Below are 20,743 nucleotides of genomic sequence, written 5' to 3' on the forward strand. Positions count from 1 at the left end.
ATTCTTAAAGAAAGGCACTTAAAAGCAGACAGTATAAAATAAGGGAATTATTAATAGCACTGTTAAAAATAAATACCAGTGCTAAAAATAGAACAGTTTAAGCATGAACCATAAAAAGTTATTTATAGCGAGCATCTAAACGTGTAGATATTGATTTAACATAGTGTGTGTGTATATAGAGTGACCTGTTATTCACAAATATATTGGATTTTAAAGTGAACTGGATTTATACTAATATCCTTTGTTGGAGTGCCTCGATACGGACGGGGGAATTTACAAGAACAGAACAGAACAGAACAGATAGCAAGGTAAACAGCTGTAGGCTACTTCAATTCGTCTTTAAAAAGTTACCTCCCTTTGTTTCATTTACGTCCTTTGCATACATGTCAGAAATACATTTTTCCACGAACAAAAACAGGTTAATATCTCATTCCAACTTTTCAGTCATAATTTTATTGTACAACAGACATGCTGATTTAATCTGTAAATGCTCTAGACTGCTGTAGTTCGTTAATATCTGTTTATGCAGGATGAAGGCGTAATTTCGCCCCAGTCAGTTCGTCCCCAATTTTAATGTGTTGTAATTTGGTTAGAGATCCGTTACTTAATATACAATTAGTACCATGTACGTATTATGTACTGTAAAGCAAGTGTATAAAGTAATTGCTGGTAAAATTGATGATTAGTTGTTATCACGATTTTTGTGAATGTGTTATTTATAATTCTGATAATTACAAGTCATGAGCACACTCCATGCCTTATTTACTAAAGCAAAGAGCTATAAAAATAAATAGATCGGCAACTTGAAAGCCATATAGAACAAATCTTGCCAACATCCTGTGACTACTGAATGAGATCTCGTTGTAAGCGTCTGTTGATCACTATTAATTGAGTGGGCAAACGCTTTGAAATTAGATTAATTTCGGATGTTTGTTTACAATGTTAATGATGTTATGTTATTGTTATTAGTATTTTCTACATGGGGAAGGAATGAACTTATGACTGAAACTGTCTGGCAAATCAACAGTTGTTGTTTGAAAAATAGACTCGATTCGGTTTATTAGGGCCAGGCCCACTGTTTGTTTTATACTTCATGAAGGTAAGCGTCTGTTGATTTGATCACAATTGATCAAGTTGGCAAACGTTTTGAAATAAGATAACGCGCTAACATGCGATGATGCGGAAGTATCTCCAGTTGTCATTCTTTGTATTTTATAGTTCTTTGACTGAAGGAAAACGTTAATTATTTTCATCAATCAGTTCCGATGACAAATATGAATTTAAGAAATTTTAGCTTCTGATTATGGTGTACAAATTGCTAAATATATATTTTATCATTGGAAGTGTCTTGTCATCTGGTAACTGGATGTCTACTACTCACTGAGCCCGAGTTCTAGGCATTCAGTAGTCAAACTAATTTGACGTTGTCCTCAGAAATATTGAGATATTTTTTCATAAACACTCGAAAGACCAAAATAGTTGAAGTGATTTGCAATGAAACTTTCATCGCTGCTGACACTTCACATTCCACTGGTCCAGTTCCCTTGTCTGCAAAATGCTGGCATTTTCTTCTCTGTTCAATCATTTATGTCAAGCCCGCTTCAGGAAGCGAAGACATAGTTGTCCAAATGGCTGTTCGGTGTATGTGCGTCAGTGTGTATGTGCGTCCGTGCATGCGTCCGTCCGGATTTGTTTGTCCAAACCATAACTTTGACATGCATAGAGCAATCTTGTTTATATTTGGCATGAATGTTAACCTCAGTGAGATGGAGTGTCATGCACAAACCCTATCTCAAAGGTCGAGGTCACATTTAGATGTCATAGGTCAAATTCAATAACGACTTTGTCTGGAGCATTGCTTCTTCGTGCATGGAGGGATTTTGATGAAACTTGGCACAACTGTTTACCATCATGAGATGGAGTGTTATGCACAAGAATCAGGTCCCTAGGTCTAAGGTCAAGGTCACACTTAGAGGTCAAAGGATACAAGAATGACAACTTTGTCCAGAGCATTTCTTCTTCATGCATGGAGGGATTTTGATGTAACTTGGCATAAATGTTCATTAACATGAGACGGAGTGTCATGCGTAAGAACCAGGTCCTTAGGTCTAAGGTCAAGGTCACACTTAGAGGTCAAAGGTCAGATACAAGAATGACTTTGTGCGGAGCATTTCTTTTTCAGGCATAGAGGGATTTTGATGTAACTTGGCACAATTGTTCACCATCATGAGACGGAGTGTCATGCGCAAGAACCTAGAATTATTTCCCTTTGTTGTTACTATAAATAGCTTATATTGTAACTTTTTAGCTCACCTGTCACATAGTGACAAGGTGAGCTTTTGTGATCACCCTTCGTCCGTCGTCAGTCCGTGCGTCCTTCCGTGCGTCCGTCCGTCCGTCAACAATTTCTTGTCTGCACGATAGTGGTTTCATTTATGATTTTACTTTAACCAAACTTGCACACAACTTGTATCACCATAAGAACTCGGTTCCTTTCTTGAACTGGCCAGATCCCATTATGGGTTCCAGAGTTATGGCCCCTGAAAGGTGAAAGGGCCAAAATTAGCTATTTTGACCTTGTCTGCACAATAGCAGCTTTATTTTTGATTTGATTTTTACCAAACTTGCACACAACTTGTATCACCATAAGAACTCGGTTCCTTTCTTGAACTGGCCAGATCCCATTTTGGGTTCCAGAGTTATGGTCCCTGAAAGGTGAAAGGGCCAAAATTAGCTATTTTGACCTTGTCTGCACAATAGCAGCTTTATTTATGATTTGATTTTTACCAAACTGGCACACAACTTGTATCACCATAAGATCTTGGTTCCTTTCTTGAACTGACAGATTCCATTATGGGTTCCAGAGTTATGGCCCCTGAAAGGGCCAGAATTAGCTATTTTGACCTTGTCTGCACAATAGCAGCTTCATTTATGATTTGATTTTAACCAAACTTGCACACAACTTGTATTACTATAAGATCTTGGTTCCTTTCTTGAACTGGCCAGATTCCATTATGGGTTCCAGAGTTATGGCCCCTGAAAGGGCCAGAATTAGCTATTTTGACCTTCTGTGCTAAATAGCAGCTTCATTTATGATTTGAATTTAATCAAACTTGCACAAAACTTGTGTCACCATAAGATCTCAGTTCCTTTGTTGAACCGCCCAGATCCCATTATGGGTTCCAGAGTTATGGCCCCTGAAAGGGCCAAAATTAGCTATTTTGACCTTGTCTGCACAATAGCAGCTTCATTTATGATTTGATTTTAACCAAACTTGCACACAACTTGTATCACCACAAGATCTTGGTTCCTTTCTTGAACTGGCCAGATTCCATCATGGGTTCAGGAGTTATGGCCCCTTAAAGGTCCAAAATTGGCTTTTGCAGCCATATAGAGACTTCATTTATGGTTTTATTTGATACAAACTTCCAAAATATCTTCAACAACAATAAATCTTGGATTCCATGACAAATCAGATCCAATCGTAGGTTCCAGAGTTATTTTATATCTGATTACCTCCCCTGATTGTAATCAAAATGGATGTATATCAGTAAGTACTTATAGGACTTATTTGAAATTTCATTATTGTCATTAGTTGGACTGAGCCAATCAGGGTAGATAACTATGGACTGATTTTATGTCAAATTACCTCCCTTTATTTCAAATTAAAATAGGTATTCCCCTGATTGTAATCAAAATGGATTTATATCAGTAAGTACTTATAGGACTTATCTGAAATTTCATTATTGTCATTAGTTGGACTGAGCCAATCAGGGTAGATAACCATGGACTGATTTTATGTCAAATTACCTCCCTTTATTTCAAATTAAAGTGTGTATATCTCCGTAACTAATGAAGATACTGATCTGAAATTTCATTTATGTCAACAGATTTATTTGGCTGATCCTTCTTTTGTTCACTTACAATAATTTTCTTTTTAATTACTTCCCTTTTACGTTACTATAAATAGCTTATTTTTAGTAACTTTTTTATTATTGGCCGTAGGGAAAAACCGAGACCACTTTTCTGTGGTACAACATGGATGGTACCTCCAATTTTTAGGTGTATTTTGACATATCTATACCTTGTAAGAACTTTTTTTTTCTTTTTGGTTAAATTTCTTCCCTTTGTTGTTCCTGTCCTTTGGACTTAGATATTTTTTCTGAGGACCTTCTTGTCCTCAAGTGCAGTGATAACAGGTGAGCGATATAGGGCCATCATGGCCCTCTTGTTTAATTACTGGTCAGAGGGAAAAATCAGGACCTCTTTTCTGTAGTACAACATGCATGTTACATCCAATTTTGAGGTGTATTTTGACCTATGGTAAGGATTTTTGTGTGGACTTATACATTTTTTTTTTAAGATTTACTTCCCTTTGTTGTTACTACAAATAACTTATATTGTAACTTTTTGCAATCCTTTTTTTATTTGACATAAATGTTTGCCTCAATGCAACAGAGTGTCGTGTGCAGTTCCCAGTCCTTTTGACAGCTGACGAGCTCGACATGTTGCCCGTGGGCATCTAGTATAACAGAAATCGGTTAAATTTCTTAAATAAATACTGAGGGTTGTACAGAATTGTAAAGCATGTTGTTACATTAAGTTTTGATCAACTAAGAAAAAGAGTCGTCTGCAACAGGCATAGTACCTCGTCGCACCTCAAATAACTGGCGTGCGCTGTATGGCGTCATCTCCTAAGACACACAATGTTTACTTTTGGCGGCGTGGATATTTGAAGGTAATTTTCTCTGGAAATACTTAAATTTACACACTGTTATTGACAACTGGGCATCAAATTGTTTGTCTGCTTCGATCATGTTCATTTCAGTAAAAAATCCCGATCGTAAAGCGTTTTGTGACGGTGTCCGAATTATTAAGCACCGTCCGGTTTAAGGCACTGGACCAGTATAGGTTTAAAATGCCAATTATTTCACGGAATGGGCAATAAATTCTAATGCAACTTACATTTATCAAAAGGGGATTCAATTCCTGCTTGATTTATGTAAAAGTTTTCAAATAATATTCAAAATTACAAATGTTCTGGTGATTTAAACTTATGTATGTGCTGTACACGATTAACATCTACTGTTACTTCACAAGTGAATTAGGCCTAAACAAATTCTTTGTTTCCGGTAACATGCTAAAAAAAAATAGGGTAGGTAATTCGGAATTTTTTTTTTTTTATTTGTCAGAGACTTTTCGGAAATTGTTTTTGTTAAAAAAAGGAAAACAAATAAGGGGGTAATGCCTTAAGAGCATCAGTATGTTAATTACCAACATCACTGGCCATATTTGAAGCTTAAAAAGTGCAGTTTTGCATCTTTTTAGCTCACCTGTCATATAGTGACAAGCTGCGCTTTTGTGATCATCCTTCGTCCGTAATCAGTCCGTGCGTCCGTCTGTGCGTCCGTCAACAATTTCTTGTCTGCACGATAGTGGTTTCATTTATAATTTTATTTTAACCAAACTTGCACACAACTTGTATCACCATAAGATCACGGTTCCTTTCTTGAACTGGCCAGATCCCATTATGGGTTCTATAGTTATGGACCCTGAAAGAGCCAAAATTAGCTAATTTGACCTTGCCTGCACAATAGCAGCTTAATTTATGATTTGATTTTAACCAAACTGGCACACAACTTGTATCACCATAAGATCATGGTTCCTTTCTTGAACTGGCCAGATTCCATTATGGGTTCCAGAGTTATGGCCCCTGAAAGGGCCAGAATTAGCTATTTTGACCTTGTCTGCTCAATAGCAGCTTCATTTATGATTTTATTTTAACCAGACTTGCACACAACTTGTATCACCATAAGATCTCGGTTCCTTTCTTGAACTGGCGAGGTTTCGTTATGGGTTCCAGAGTGATGGCCCCTGAAAGGGCCAGAATTAGCTATTTTGACCTTGTCTGCACAATAGCAGCTTCATTTATAACTTTATTTTAACCAAACTTGCACACAACTTGTATCACCATACGATCTTGGTTCCTTTTATGAACTGGCCAGATTCCATTATGGGTTCCAGAGTTATGGCCCCTGAAAGGGCCAAAATTAGCTATTTTGACCTTGTCTGCACAATAGCAGCTTCATTTATATCTTTATTTTTACCAAACTTGCACACAACTTGTATCACCATACGGTCTTGGTTCCTTTCATTAACTGGCCAGATTCCATGATGGGTTCCAGAGTTATGGCCCCTGAAAGGGCCAGAATTAGCTATTTTGACCTTGTCTGCACAATAGCAGCTTCATTTATGATTTGAATTTAACCAAACTTGCACAAAACTTGTGTCACCATAAGATCTTGGTTCCTTTCTTGAACTGGCCAGATCCCATGATGGGTTCCAGAGTTATGGCCCCTGAAAGGGCCAAAATTAGCTATTTTGACCTTGTCTGCATAATAGCAGCTTTATTTATGATTTGATTTTAACTAAACTTGCACACAACTTGTATTACCACAAGATCTTTGTTCCTTTCTTGAACTGGCCAGATTCCATCATGGATTCCAGAGTTATAGCCCTTTTAATGTCCAAAATTGGCTATTTTAGCTTTTGCAGCAATATAGAGAATTCCTTTATGGTTTGATTTGATATAAACTTCCAAAATATCTTCAACAACAATAAATCTTGGATTCCATGACGAACTTGTCAGATCCAATCGTAGGTTCCAGAGTTATTTTATATTCTTATTACCTCCCCTGATTGTAATCAAAATGGATTTATATCAGTAAGTACTTATAGGACTTATTTGAAATTTCATTGTTGTCATTAGTTGGACTGAGACAATCAGGGTAGATAACTATGGACTGATTTTATGTCAAATTACCTCCCTTTGTTTCAAATTAAAATGTGTATATCTCCGTAACTAATGAAGATACTGATCTGAAATTTCATTTATGTCAACAGATGGACTCGGATAATCAGTGAAGATACATATTTACTGAATTTATGACATATTACCTCCTTTATTATTTATATTCTAAATGAATACACCTTAGCAGCTTCTAATGAGATTGGTTTGAAACGATCATATCATTTTGAGCAATAGTACTCAGGTGAGCGACACAGGGCCATCATGGCCCTCTTGTTGTTAAAAAGTTAAAACAAAATATTCTCAAAGGCCATAAAAAACATTAATTTAGGGCCGGGTAAAAAAAATTTAGGGTAGGTCAGGATACCAGAAACAAAAAATGTTTTTTTTTTACGCCTTACTGATAAAACCAATAAATTTACATGTCACTGTGTATTTTGCTTTATATCTTCCATTATATTGGTCCTTCAAAGTTTTGATGTTAAGATTGCCTGTCACAAATATAAAACAATATGAATGTCAAATTACTTTGATGCGCTCTCCGGTGACAATAAACTTACTGATACCTGTTACTTACTAAAGATATTGATATACTTATGTGCAAACAAAATTTTGATCTGAAACAAGATTTAAGAAAAGCATTTGTTCCTGAGTAAACTTTAACTGAACATGTGTAAATTCCAGATTAAACAATAAGCTTCTGAACAACAGAACTGGGTTGCCTGCGATGAGCTCGACTAGCTGGACTTGGTTATCATTTTGGGGAGTAGGTGTTTGTTTGTGCGTCTGTGCATCCGTCCGATTTTGTCCGGATCATAATTTCTGCATGCATCTTGTTTATATTTAGCATGAATGTTTATCCAAGTGAGAAGACGTGACATGCATAAACCCCATGTTCCTAACTCAAAGGTCAAGGTCACAGTTGGGGGGGGGTCAAATTTCAAATTGAAGTTCTTTTTCATGCATGGTTGGATTTTGATGTAACTTGGAATGAATGTTCACCTTTAATTTTGCAGTTGGCACTGCAGTTAAGTGCTTTTGCTTAATGTTCCTGATTGCCAAAAACAGACAGTGTCCAATTTGTATGTTCTTACAACTCAATTTTAGTGAATTTTACCAGTGTGACTGAAGTATTTCTAGTTTTACTAGAGAACTATAGGTTTAAAAAATGCTGCACAACAGACCTAAAAGTATTTATGAAGAATTCTCATCCTGTTTCAAAATAATTACATAGGTAATTTCTTAAACTTGCACTTGGTTGAAGAATTTAATTTTGGATTAATCTCATGATTTTCGATTTCTTGAAATAAAATAGATGGAGGAAAATACATGCAGGCATAACTATACATTCTAATGTGTATACGTTTGTTTTGAATTCTTCTGATATTGTACATGTATTTCAAGTATTACAACATTTTGCTAAATCCTCATCATATTTCAATGTAAGAATGCTTCTTACACCATGTAGGAAGAGGTCTGGGTTCAAGCCCCAGTGGAGAGTATTTTACTACTGGTATAAGAATGTAGACTGGATAAAAACATACCAGTCCTGCTTTGCATAAAAAGTGACTAAAAGGAAATGTAAAAACTATAGTGTAACACTCACACATTTTTATCAGTATGTTTATTTTTTCCAAATTTGAATCACGTGAGTATTATAGCTGCTAAGACAAAAAGTACGTTTAACTTAATATTACCTGTTGTGCAAGCTTTGAATTTTCAGTTCAGTTTTGTTAAAATCTACTTCTCGATTACCATTCAAGATACTGCTGTGATAGGTCATAGGATGGTGAAATATGATTATTGAATGCAAAAGGCAAGTCGTCCGTTCCTATATCAAAAGTGAAGTTCACAAATATGGTTTAATGTCAAACTTCGTGTGCATTTGTACACTAAAGGTTCCCCTGATATTTACACATAATGTGTACAATCTGTGTTGTTCAGAGACAATCGATCCTCCAGTACTTTCAGTGCTTTGATTTACAAAACAGGAAGTTTACTCATACATTCCTTGCAAAAAGTCGTTCATACTAAAATATAATATATGGAACTAAGATACGTTTCAGCTCATACTGAAGATCAAACATTTTGTTGTTTTCAGTTTACATTCACGATCTAAAGTAAACATATGATTATTAAAGGTTTTCATGCTCGTTGTGAAAAATAAGGAGAAATATCCAACAGGGAAAGCCATGTTCCAAAAACGCAGCCTCCCCAAACGATAACCCAGCATGCGGACGCGCACTAGGACAAAATGAACAAATAAAGGAACATAGTTGGGCACCGCCTTAGAACGATAATTGGCAAAACCACTACTGGGGAGCTTAAACCGGTTTATTGTGCATCTTATTTAACATAAACGGTGAAGTATGGTGTTATTGTTTGAAAACCCTAGAAGACATGAACAAGTATGTACCGCTTATGTTCATGTCATTCTGTTGGCCTGATTTTTGTTTAATCAAATTGATCTCACTAATAAAGAATTTGATTTAACTTTAATTCTTCTTGACTTTTGGCAAATAAGATAATAAACTGTCGAGTGCTTCAATATGAGTTAGACCAATTCGAAAAATATTGGGCGTCATGTAGGTTTTTATAATGTGAGACAGCGGCAGCTTTGCGCATAGAAAGTACTACAAAATAGATTTTAAATGAAACTTCAAGTATTGAAAGTTGTTTCATTTTATAATAACATATTCTCAAATAACAAATACAAAATGTATGGACCCGACTGTTTGTTCTGAAATACTTTCCCTTGATCAATAAGAAAGCTTATGGGACATAGATAACGTTTCCTTATGCCAGACCAAGATGTAAAGTAAGGTATCCGGATAAATGACTTTAAACTAGCTTGCTTATTGTACATAACAATCTAAATATTTGATAAAACATTGTAAAATCTGGTTCCATAGATGTATACGTAAAACACGAAATACGCTACTGTTGATTTCTTTTCTTGGACTGCAATGATGTGAAAAGTATCTAAATCTATCTGACTTAAGATATTGGTTTAAACATAAGTGTTTCTTATGGCCTTTTTAAAGGATTCTTTTTGTTTGAACTCGTTATGTAATTATACCTTGATATTTCTATACGTGATGTATAAACTGCAACATCTATTATAAATCATGTGAGCAAATAATTGTACGCAGTACTTACTTTCTCTCATGTTCTAATTATAGTCTGCCTGTTAAAGCTTTTTGACGGCCTAATTTTTGTAAAGGATTATACTTAAATATCTTTTTCATGATACTTGAAGTTGCAATAAATTTTCTAATACAACATTTTTCAGTTTTTCGAACAGTGCGTACTTGTGGAAAATGACCTTATTTCCATTCCGACATCCATTAGCCTTTTTGTCAGTCTTTCTGACTGTCAGTTCAAGTGATTATGTTGAGGAAAAGCCTTGTTCCAGATTTGATTTTGATCATAAACTGCTTGAAAGCCTCGTGCGATTGGAACACTCGCATACAGCCATGAGAGAAGAAATGGAAAAATTGAAAAGCAGTACTAGGAAAATACCTCCGGTTGAAAATCAAGGTAAGCTTATTTTATTAAAGTTATGTATTATTGCTGGAATATATATATATAATAAATTGCAACATATCTTAATAAATACATTCCTACATATTGTCTTCAGTTTAGGGATATAGGCCGATAACAAAATTAAAAATAATATCAGAACCATAAACTAATTCCAACATGATTTATGATATTTAGTTACTTCTGTAGTCCAAACTCTGAAAATCAGCTGATATTTACAGGCAGCTTCATGTAGATTTTAATTAAACAAAGTATTGCAAATTTATCTTCAATAAAATCAGTTAAAGGAAATATTAGTATCATTTCTTTATTCTCATGCATGCATTGCATAATAAAGCAGTTCAAGAAGCATTTTATAAATAATTGCCGTAACAGTGTATAAAGTTCGAGCAAATGTTGATGTTACTCAGTGTAGTAACATTTTGTATACATTTTTGTTTTACGAATCCCCTATAGGTTTTTGTTTCTTGTTTCTGACTTTGAGATACACATGTTTGGCGATCACCCCCATTTATCTCCAGTGCCCTCGAGTTTCATTCAGAAATATATGGGAGGCCGGTGTACCAAATGCTAAATGATGAAATAGTTAGTGCAAAATGCTATTTGCGAAATACTTAATGTCAATATTGATTGTCAAACGGTAGCTGTCAAATGATAAATGCTAATTGTAAATTGCGAAATGCAAAATAATATTTGCCAATGCTTATTGCTAATTGCTATTCAAATAAAAAACTAAATATATCAGGGGTTGAAATCTTCCTTTAAAAGTCATTGGCTTTCATAATATTATTTTTTTCTGTTAAAAACTTTGTTTCGAAACATTTTAGAGTAGACCGTTTCGGTCCCATGCTCCTATCACCGGTAGAACATGTTATTGCTTCAGTTCAGACTGGTTGAACACTATATTTTTTGAAATATTTAAAACATGTATTCATTAGTTTAAGAAATGCAGGTCACACAATACTTAAAGTATTTAACGATTCAACGATTTACATTTATTATTTGGCAATAAGCATTTAATTTAGCTGTTTGACATTTCGCATTACGTTTATAGCAAATACATGTAGCATCTGGTTTTTCTTTTCTTTCTTTCTTTGTGTGTGCGTGCGTGCGTGCGTTCGAGTGTGTGTGTGTGTATTTTGTTTTTGAGTTTAACGCCGTTTTCCAACAGTGTTTCATTTATGTAACGGCGGACAGTTAATCTAACCAGTGTTCCTGTACCAGTACAAATCTGTTCTCTGGAAGTAACTGCCAACATGAATCAGAGCTGGAAGACGAATGATTTAAGACACAATGTCTTTTATCAAATCGTCACGGAGAACAAACGATCCATCCAGGGATCGAACTGACGACCCCGCGATCCATAGATCTGCGCTCTCCCTATTGAGCTAAGCGGATGCGCACCTCTAGTACGTAGCATTTAGCATTAAGTAATTAGCATTTGGCAATTAGCATGGCGCACCGGCCTTCCATAGAAATAGGTTTATATAAATTTAGTTGTCTAGAAACGCTTTGTTCTGAATTCTGACAATTTTGATACTCCGATGCTTTTTGACTACTGAACATAGCCTACCAGTACTTATTATTTTTTTCGTGATATTCAAAGCAAACATTTATGCTGTATTGTACCAATTAGAACAATACAGCATACGGTCAACGGTAACGGCCACAATACGTAATTGCATTAGACTTTACTTTCAGAATTCGAGATGCAATATCTCAAAAATGTGCAATGATATTTTTGAGGACTTTTTTCTGTGTTTCATTTCCTGACATACTACTTATTCCACACCAAAAAGTTTATGTTGGAATAATTTTAAAATTTAGCACGCGAAGTTCTTCAAGTGTAATATGGTATGCAGAAAACAATTCAAATTTAAAAATTCATTTTTTTTTAATTAAAAAGTACCCCAGTTGTACATCTGGATAGTTTCTTTTGCTGTTCAGTATATTATCTTTTCACGTGTGATCTGTTAAGATAAATAAGGGTGTTAACCGATCTTGGTTGTCCATGTTTTGTTTCTAACATTTCATTATGTTCATAGTAATATACCTAGGTTTTACGTAGGTGTTCTAAGGATTAAGTTCCTGCAATTTACTTGTTGTCGAAACACGTTGACTTTTCTGTTTGTCTGTCAAGATGTGAGTTGTCTATTTTCCTGACTCCCTCCTGACTTTGACAATCTGTTTTGAACAAAATTTCAAAAGGTTGCCGCAACTGAGATACTTATATGCCTAAAATACATTTTTAGTAGACTGTCTAGTTGTGTATCGGGTAATAACCTGAAATAAACTGTTTATTTTCTAAATTATATACCCTTATAGATCGTACAATTTAGATTTCCAATACAAACCTGAACACTGTTGTCTAAAGTATGATCATAATATTCGAGACATTAGTGTGCCCATAAAACAACACACTTACATTCGGTGTGACTTGACCTTTATATAAGCTCGAATATGACAACTTATTTCTAGGTGCATTGAATAATGAATATCCATGATCGCATTTACAAGTTTGTTTTCTTTTCCCTAAAGTCATTTCGTAGGAAAACATCTTGTTATAAACAATCTCTAAACGTCCTTAAACGACAGCTAGAGGCTACTGCGAAAACCAGTTCCATGCTTTCAATGTCATTCTTATGCGGTGTCTAGTAATCAAATTCGATGTAACTCATTGCAGAGTTGGAGCGGTCTTCTGCGCATGCCCAAAAGTGATTATCAGTTGTAGCGCACGGCACAAATATGCATATTTTTGCATTTCCGCATGCAATTAGTGTACAATATGCATAAAATACTGACTAAAGGTTAGGGTTAGTATCACCATGGTTACAAAATATATACATTTAAGATATTTTCGTTCAAATTTAGTTAATCCGGTATGTACCGGAGTCTGTAATTTATACCGGCGCTCCAAGTCTGCATTGAGTCACAGTCAATCAAATTTCAAAGGAAAGAAAGAAGGTCCAAATACTTTCACATCGTCTCTGAAAATAATATCTTTTTAGTATACGTCTATTAAACGTTTTACTTTCAGCATCAACTGGAGGTACTTATGTGCGCTGGGGAAGAACCGTGTGTCCTGAAAATGCAACGATCACCTATAAAGGTCGGTAAATAATAGGATTTTTATTTGTGCCTCTCATTACTTAAAATAGCTATTTAGAAATAAGGTGATTAAATTATAAGATTTTTGATTCATGCTGTCCCTCTTCAAAGGCTTTGGACTATCACACCAATGCTTCAAATGCAAATACGATAAACTATAATCTATAAATACATTTAGTGACACAGTTGTAATCTCATTCATATTGGTGGTTTAAAGATTTTCCAAGGAACAAATTGTTAATAGCAAGCAATTATAAATACGGATATCTTTTCAGCTGTTGCAAAATGATTTGTGATCGGAGCTAACAAAATTATCTCCAGTTTCCTTGTTACAGTTGCACTGAAATCACATCTATGCCCTTATAGTTTATGTCACAACATAGTTAAAATGTTACATCAGTAAGTAGATTCGAAGAGATAAATGGAATACAAAACAAATACTGCTTTTACTGACGTTTATGATCATATGACGAATGTTTACAAATGAGAAGTTAGCTACAACTACGTGATTAACGTAACACTTTTATTTTTTTAATAAGCCCCTATGAAGTCTTCGTCATCAGAATTAATTTTGCAGGATATGCTGGTGGATCATTGTATTCAGATCCAGGGTCAGCCTCGAATTACTTGTGTTTACCGGAAGACCCACAAGCGAGCGAGAAAACTAAAGATGACAATACTCGTGGAAGTATTGGAGCCCGTGTTTATGGAGCAGAGTATCAAATGGAAAACTTCTTTAGTGGTAATATACTTCAGGATGACGTTCCATGTGCAGTGTGTGAGTCTGAACGTTCAAAAATATTGATGATACCGGGAAGGACAACGTGTTATGACGGCTGGAGTACTGAGTACAGCGGACTTCTTTCTGCGGGTCATTTCAGTCATGCGGCAGCTTCAGAGTTCGTTTGCCTAGATGAAAACCCGGAAGTACTTTCGGGAGGCGCTGCAAACGAAAATGGGAAGCTGTTCTTCCTAGCAGAAGCGAGGTGCGGCTCCTTACCATGTCCACCGTATGTTGATGGTAGAACATTGACATGTGTCATCTGTTCTAAGTAGCCATCATTGTATAAAAGAAATGTTAATTTATGTTGAGAGTTAGAGCAGAATTATGCTGACTACGTTTACGAAGAAGCATGCATACTAAATATGTACCAATATAATAGGACTTTCAAAAACAATAAAAGCATTTAGGTCATCATTATGTCTTGATCATCATGACTTATGATTTTAGATTCATTTTATCAACCAAATTCTGTCTGCTTTGCCACAGAATGAAATTTTATTTATCCCCCCGCCAAAGGCGAAGGGGATATTAGAAATGCTCTCCGTCCGTCCGTGCGTGCGTGCGTGCGTGCGTCCGCAACGATCTTTGTCCGGAGCATAACTCCAAAAGTACTGGAGGGATTTTCTTCAAACTTCATACACTGATAGAACACATTGGGAGGAAGTGCAGTGTACAAGAACAATAACTCTACCTTGCCTATTTTTTGAGTTATTCCCCTTTATCTTATTTTCTTAAAAAATTTTGTCCGGAGCATAACTCCAAAAGTACTGGAGGGATTTTCTTCAGACTTCATACACTGATAGAACACATTGGGAGGAAGTGCAGTGTACAAGAACAATAACTCTACCTTGCCTATTTTTTGAGTTATTCCCCTTTATCTTATTTTCTTAAAAAAATTTGTCCGGAGCATAACTCCAAAAGTACTGGAGGGATTTTCTTTAAACTTCATACACTGATAGAACACATTGGGAGGAAGTGCAGTGTGCAAGAACAATAACTCTACCTTGCCTATTTTTTGAGTTATTCCCCTTTATCATATTTTCTTAAAAAAAATTGTCCGGAGCATTTCTTCTTCATGCATAGAGGGATTTTGATATAACTTGGCACAAATGTTCACCACCACGAGACAGAATGTCATGCGCAAGATCCAGGTCCCTAGGTCTAAGGTCAAGGTCACACTGAGAGGCCAAAGGTCAGATACAAGAATGACATTGTCCGAAGCATTTCTTCTTCATGCATGGAGGAATTTTGATGTAACTTGGCACAATTATACACCATCATGAGACGAAGTGTCATGCGCAGTTCCCTTCTTTAGAATTACCTCCCTTTGTTGTTACTTTAAATAGCTTTTATTGTAACTTTTTTATTACTTGTCGTAGGGAAAAATCGAGACAACTTTTCTGTAGTACAACATGCATGCTACATCCAATTTTGAGGTGTATTTTGACCAATCTCTACCTGGTAAAGATTTTTTTGTGGACTTGCAATTTTTTTTTTTTTTTTTTTTTTTTTTTAAGATTAACTCCCCTTAGTTGTTACTATAAATAACTTATATTGTAACTTTTTTATAATTGACCGTAGGGAAAAAACAAGACCACTTTTCTGTGGTACAACATGGATGTTACTTTCCAATTTTACGTGTATTTTAAGATATCTCTACCTGGTAAGGAGTTTTTTGTGGACTTAGAAAAACAAAAGACTTACAATGATTACTAAACAACCACAAAATTAAAATTCCATTTGCAAATACAGCTGCTAGAGTAAAGAAATTTGCTGTGACGGGCATATATTGTGACATTCTGGCACTCGTGTTCCCTGTTAGCTTTCCATTCCTTCTTTTTACAGTAGCCATATAGAAAAACATCATAGCTATACTGTTCATGAAAATTAATAAAATTTAGCAGTAAACCACCTCACCACTGACTTATTCTTTCTTTCACATCTTTAAAACCCCTGATGCGGACCACAACTAAATGGTTCTTCAAAGCTTTCCCCAAAACATACTTTCAGACACTAACTTACCAGGAACTTTAGCCTTCAATTATAATATGCCCGGCGGGGGGATTGGCCATGTCTAACATGGCTCTTGTTTTCATTAGATATTGTTTAAACATGTCGCACTGATTTTATTCCTGTAGTTTATCAAATTTTATGTGATTGTTTGTTGATATCAGATATTTTGTAAGAACTTCAACAAGGTTAATAATACGAAATTTCTACTTTCTCTGTTTTAATTGCTGTAATGTTAACAAATGTTTCTGCATGCATAAGAAGATGAATAATTGTTTAACTTTTGTTGTTTTAAAGCGGGAGTTTAAGCTACTCCCATTCCTTTTTTGTTCTACACCGACATATTAATAATTTCATTTATATTTCTACATTATGTATACAATAATTTTTATAAGTGTGCATCCACTAATAAAATGTCTGGCAAAGTGGTTTTTCCATCCCATCAAACATGTTGTGTAAATATTTTTGTATATAAACGGTTCGCTTTTTGTCGGTTTACGTCATTTATGCTTGTGTGAATGTCAGTCTTCACCGAACATGCGTGCACACTGGTTGATAAAATGATCGATTTTTACAAACAATAGCGATTGAGTATATGACTATCCCTACCAATTTCTTTGTTCATACGTTTAAGAAAGACGGAAACATAATGAGCATATTACATGAACTCTGGATGACCACTTATATGCCCTTTGAATAACAACCAGTGTATCCTCTGGATAACCATTAATATGCCTTCTGGATTAGTATCCATTATGCCCTCCGAATGCTAATAATTATGCCCGTCTTGATGGCTATCCAATATGCCCTATGCTTTACCATCCGAATCGCCCTCTTGATGACCACCGATAGGCCATCTGTATTCTAATTCAATATGCCATCCTAATGGCTGATCAACATGCCCTCTTTGATGGCTATCCAATATGCTCTATACTTTACAATTGCCCTTTAGATGACTATTTGTATGCCATCTGGATTCTAATTCAATATGCCCTCCCAATGGCTGATGAATATGCCCTCGTCATGGCCATCCAATTCGCCCCATGCTTGACCATTTAATATATCCCTTGATGACCAACAATAGGACTTCTGGATTTCCATCAAATATGCCCTCCGAATGGCTAATTAATATACCCTCTTGATAGCTATCCAATATATGTCATATGCTTGACCATCCTATATTCCCTCTTGATGACCACCAATAGGCCATCTGAATCCGTATTTAATATGCCCTATGAATGGCTTATCAATATGCCCTTTGATATCCATCCATTATACCCTCATGATATGGTCTCTATTACAACTACCTATTTTCCAGGTTGTGTCTGCTTACATCATTCCCTTGAGAAAACAACTTTTCTATTTTTAGTAACGATAATCTTGACTTTGACCTAAGCAACCCAAAATACATCTAAACCTATGGCATCCTTGCAACAAGTGTGTACGCAATACTCTTCTGTACTGAAATTATTGGTCAGAAACAATTTTCTGTTTTCAGTACCAGCGAGCTTGATCCTGTGCCAAATGACAAGAACGCATATGGTTTCCAAAAACTATATATATGTTCTAAACCTAATCACAATATTCTATATCAAAAATGGACCTTAAAATATCATTAAATTGTGCAAAGAAATGTCCTCTATAGTAAGCATTATATAATTATTAAGGACCATAACTCATGTGTTCCTGAATCAATTTCGCTGGATGTTGCAGGGTACAGTTAACATTAGTACGATGTTTTACTGAAATCCTTCAAAGTATGTCTAAGACATGACTTCGGACGTACAGAAAAATAGAATAAAGCACTATTTATGAAACGTATTGAATAAAAATGGCTATAAATCTCGTTTTCTTCAAGCAATCTGTCTGAAACTTGCAGGGCCACAATTTCCTAGAGCATTTAACATTTCTACTATGCGTTATTGAATTCTATCAAACCATGTCCGAGATATAACTCCGGACTGATATATATATATATATATATATATATATATATATATATATATATATATATATATATATATATATATATATATATATATTGAGATATATATAGAGTTACGTATCTTGCCCTTTTATCCGCAAAATTTGAACGTCTGCCCGTCTGTCAAAGTCCAAAAATGTAATGGACGGTAGAATCATCTATCTACACATCCATATATTGTACCCAATATGTAGGAACTTGAACATATACTACCATACATCAATGTATGACCTACCATAGCCTCTAGAGCTACTCCAGATTTCAAAATATATCCAGGATATATACCTTCATTTACGTGTATAGTATGTTCAGGTGGTAGGGGTTCGAACTAGGTCGAAAACCTTCCAGATATGATCAAAAAAGTAAAATATTCTAAGTGTCAATACTTCCCGGTCACCTGGTATGACCTCTCCGCAAAATCTAGATCTGTCCAGGCACCCGATCTTGGTCATAACTACACGTTCATGTAGGCTATCTCATTGCCATATGGGCTCAAACTAGGTCGAAAATCTTCCAGACTTAAACATGGTTTAAATAGTGATATTTTTATGAGCAAACACTGCCCGGTCATCTTAATTACATGTATATGAGCCTGTAGGGCTACCCGATGGATACACCAGGTACCTCAACTTGGCCAGGACTTATATATCAACGTAAACTATTGTAGTTCGAGATACGTAACTCGAAATTTCGACTTAGTAACTCGAAATTTCGAGATATTCACTTGAAATTTCGACTTAGTAACTTAATAAATAACATACACAAGGCACTAATGCTCTTCTGTAAGTTTAGACTATGTACTGCACTCAATTTTTGTGACTAAACTTCTTTGTAAGTAAATATGCTACAAAAGATCAAATGAAAAGAGGATACAACTTGGTAAAAATCAAATTCCAAATATTATAAGATTTGCATTCGTTATTTGCATGAACATTTTTAACCTCTGTTTTTATATATGATATTGTGTGAAAACTGCATATCGATCTCTGATCTTGTTTATAAACTGTTTTATCTGTTACGAGCCTAACGCAGAAGGTATTTGACACCATCTTTTTTTGTCGGGCGACATTAATATAATTGATCGGATATATCGTTACATGTTTATGTCATTTCTGAGTGACTCAGCTTTACCTTATCAGTTGAAATATCTCATACCGTTTAAAGCACTTGAATACAGCAGTTTATGACAGTTTGAAACAGGAACAGGTACGGCAAATTTGGAACGGTAAGATGAATAAATAGTTGTTGGAATAAAGCGTTTAGAAAACACAAAGTTTTATGTTTCAAGCATGTCGAATGCAAGCTCTTCTAGTGATCGAGATGAGTTGTACAAAAATTGGATAAAACGGGGACTTGGGTTAAAATATGTGAAAAATGGCGTAACAAAGTACGTGGTAGACACAGTAAATAAACAACACGCGGACTTTTTGAAAACAGGGCCATGTGTCAAGTGCACCTCTTGTAAACTCGAAACACTACAACCAGCTCACACATGCACATTTACAAAGGGGTCACCGAAACTATGTCCATTAGGAATGAAAAAATGCCTGTGTCTGAAGAAAAATCAAATTCCATGCCCAAACAACTTTTGTGGCGCAATTCATGACGAAATCGTTAAATCAAATCGTTATCGTGATCCTAATTGGTCAAACACGGACATCTGCAAGTGGTCATCTGAACCTTGGGAGGTGGCAAAATGCTTCATCAATATCAGTGGATATGCGGACAAGACGACTGCCGAAGAAACAGACTGTTCTGGAATCCTCAGTATCATTTGTAACAACTTCGAATTTCCTGCCCACTTAGAGCAGATCGCGAAAGAAGTAAGTACTTAATATGGCTAATGGTACTTTGCGGAACGGAACGAAACGGAACGGAACAAGTTAAGAGGCACCCAACGGGGGTATAATCAAAATGAAAAAAACAATGCTTTCAAACTAATCAGACCACCATCTCTGATAAAAAATAACCTATTGCATTCGATTCATTGTCCTGGTTATAGGCGCATGTTAGTGACAAATAAAGACTGTTCTTCTTTTCACTTACAGTTTAATTGTAGCTGTATCAATATAATTGTAACTCTACGTACTATCTACAGAATTCGAAACTGAGAATGGGTGCCAATGCTTGCAAAACGTATGAGCTGCAGAAGCAGCGCACGAAACTAGTCAATTGGTTGTCTGTGGTACAAGCTGAAATCACATCAAGTAAAATATTTCTTGTTCCGTTCCGTTCCGCAAAATACCATTACCTATATAGCTATTGGTACTTTGCGGAACGGAACGGAACCAAGTCAGGAATAAAGCTCAGCAGCATCTTACGTAGAAATGACTAATCTGAATATGTTATAAACATCACCAGAAGTTAAATCGAAATGTGTCAGATGTAATGATTACTTGAAGATTACAGCCTGACAGTTCTTTTTTTCACTTACAGTTTGTAGGTGTATACTTGTTACTCAGATTATATGTACTATCTACAAATTTAGAAACTGAGAATTGGTGCC

The 20,743-nt window shown here is 35.5% G+C and overlaps 2 protein-coding genes across 4 annotated transcripts in view; both read left to right on the top strand.

Annotated features, from left to right (window-relative positions):
* On the top strand, positions 1–16,741 carry LOC128559462 (uncharacterized). 3 transcript variants are annotated; one of them, XM_053551193.1, is made up of 5 exons: positions 1–308; positions 970–1,099; positions 10,101–10,348; positions 13,389–13,460; positions 14,037–16,741. In XM_053551193.1, the coding sequence occupies exons 3-5, from the start codon at positions 10,129–10,131 to the stop codon at positions 14,513–14,515; spliced, it is 771 nt and encodes a 256-aa protein (XP_053407168.1). In that variant the 5' UTR covers positions 1–308; positions 970–1,099; positions 10,101–10,128; the 3' UTR covers positions 14,516–16,741. The 3 variants fall into 3 exon arrangements, with proteins under 3 accessions (XP_053407168.1, XP_053407167.1, XP_053407166.1); XM_053551192.1 differs by lacking the exon at positions 970–1,099; XM_053551191.1 differs by lacking the exons at positions 1–308; positions 970–1,099 and adding an exon at positions 361–418.
* Positions 16,742–19,229: 2,488 nt separating this feature from the next.
* LOC123546108 (uncharacterized) overlaps positions 19,230–20,743 on the top strand; it is a 38,020-nt gene continuing 36,506 nt past the window's right edge. Inside the window, exon 1 of the mRNA XM_045332296.2 lies at positions 19,230–20,060. Coding sequence (XP_045188231.2) covers positions 19,527–20,060 — 534 coding nt within the window. The 5' untranslated portion in view covers positions 19,230–19,526. The remainder of the gene's footprint in view (positions 20,061–20,743) is intronic.

Source organism: Mercenaria mercenaria, chromosome 9 (assembly GCF_021730395.1).
Source record: "Mercenaria mercenaria strain notata chromosome 9, MADL_Memer_1, whole genome shotgun sequence".
Classification (NCBI taxonomy): Eukaryota; Metazoa; Mollusca; class Bivalvia; order Venerida; family Veneridae; genus Mercenaria; species Mercenaria mercenaria.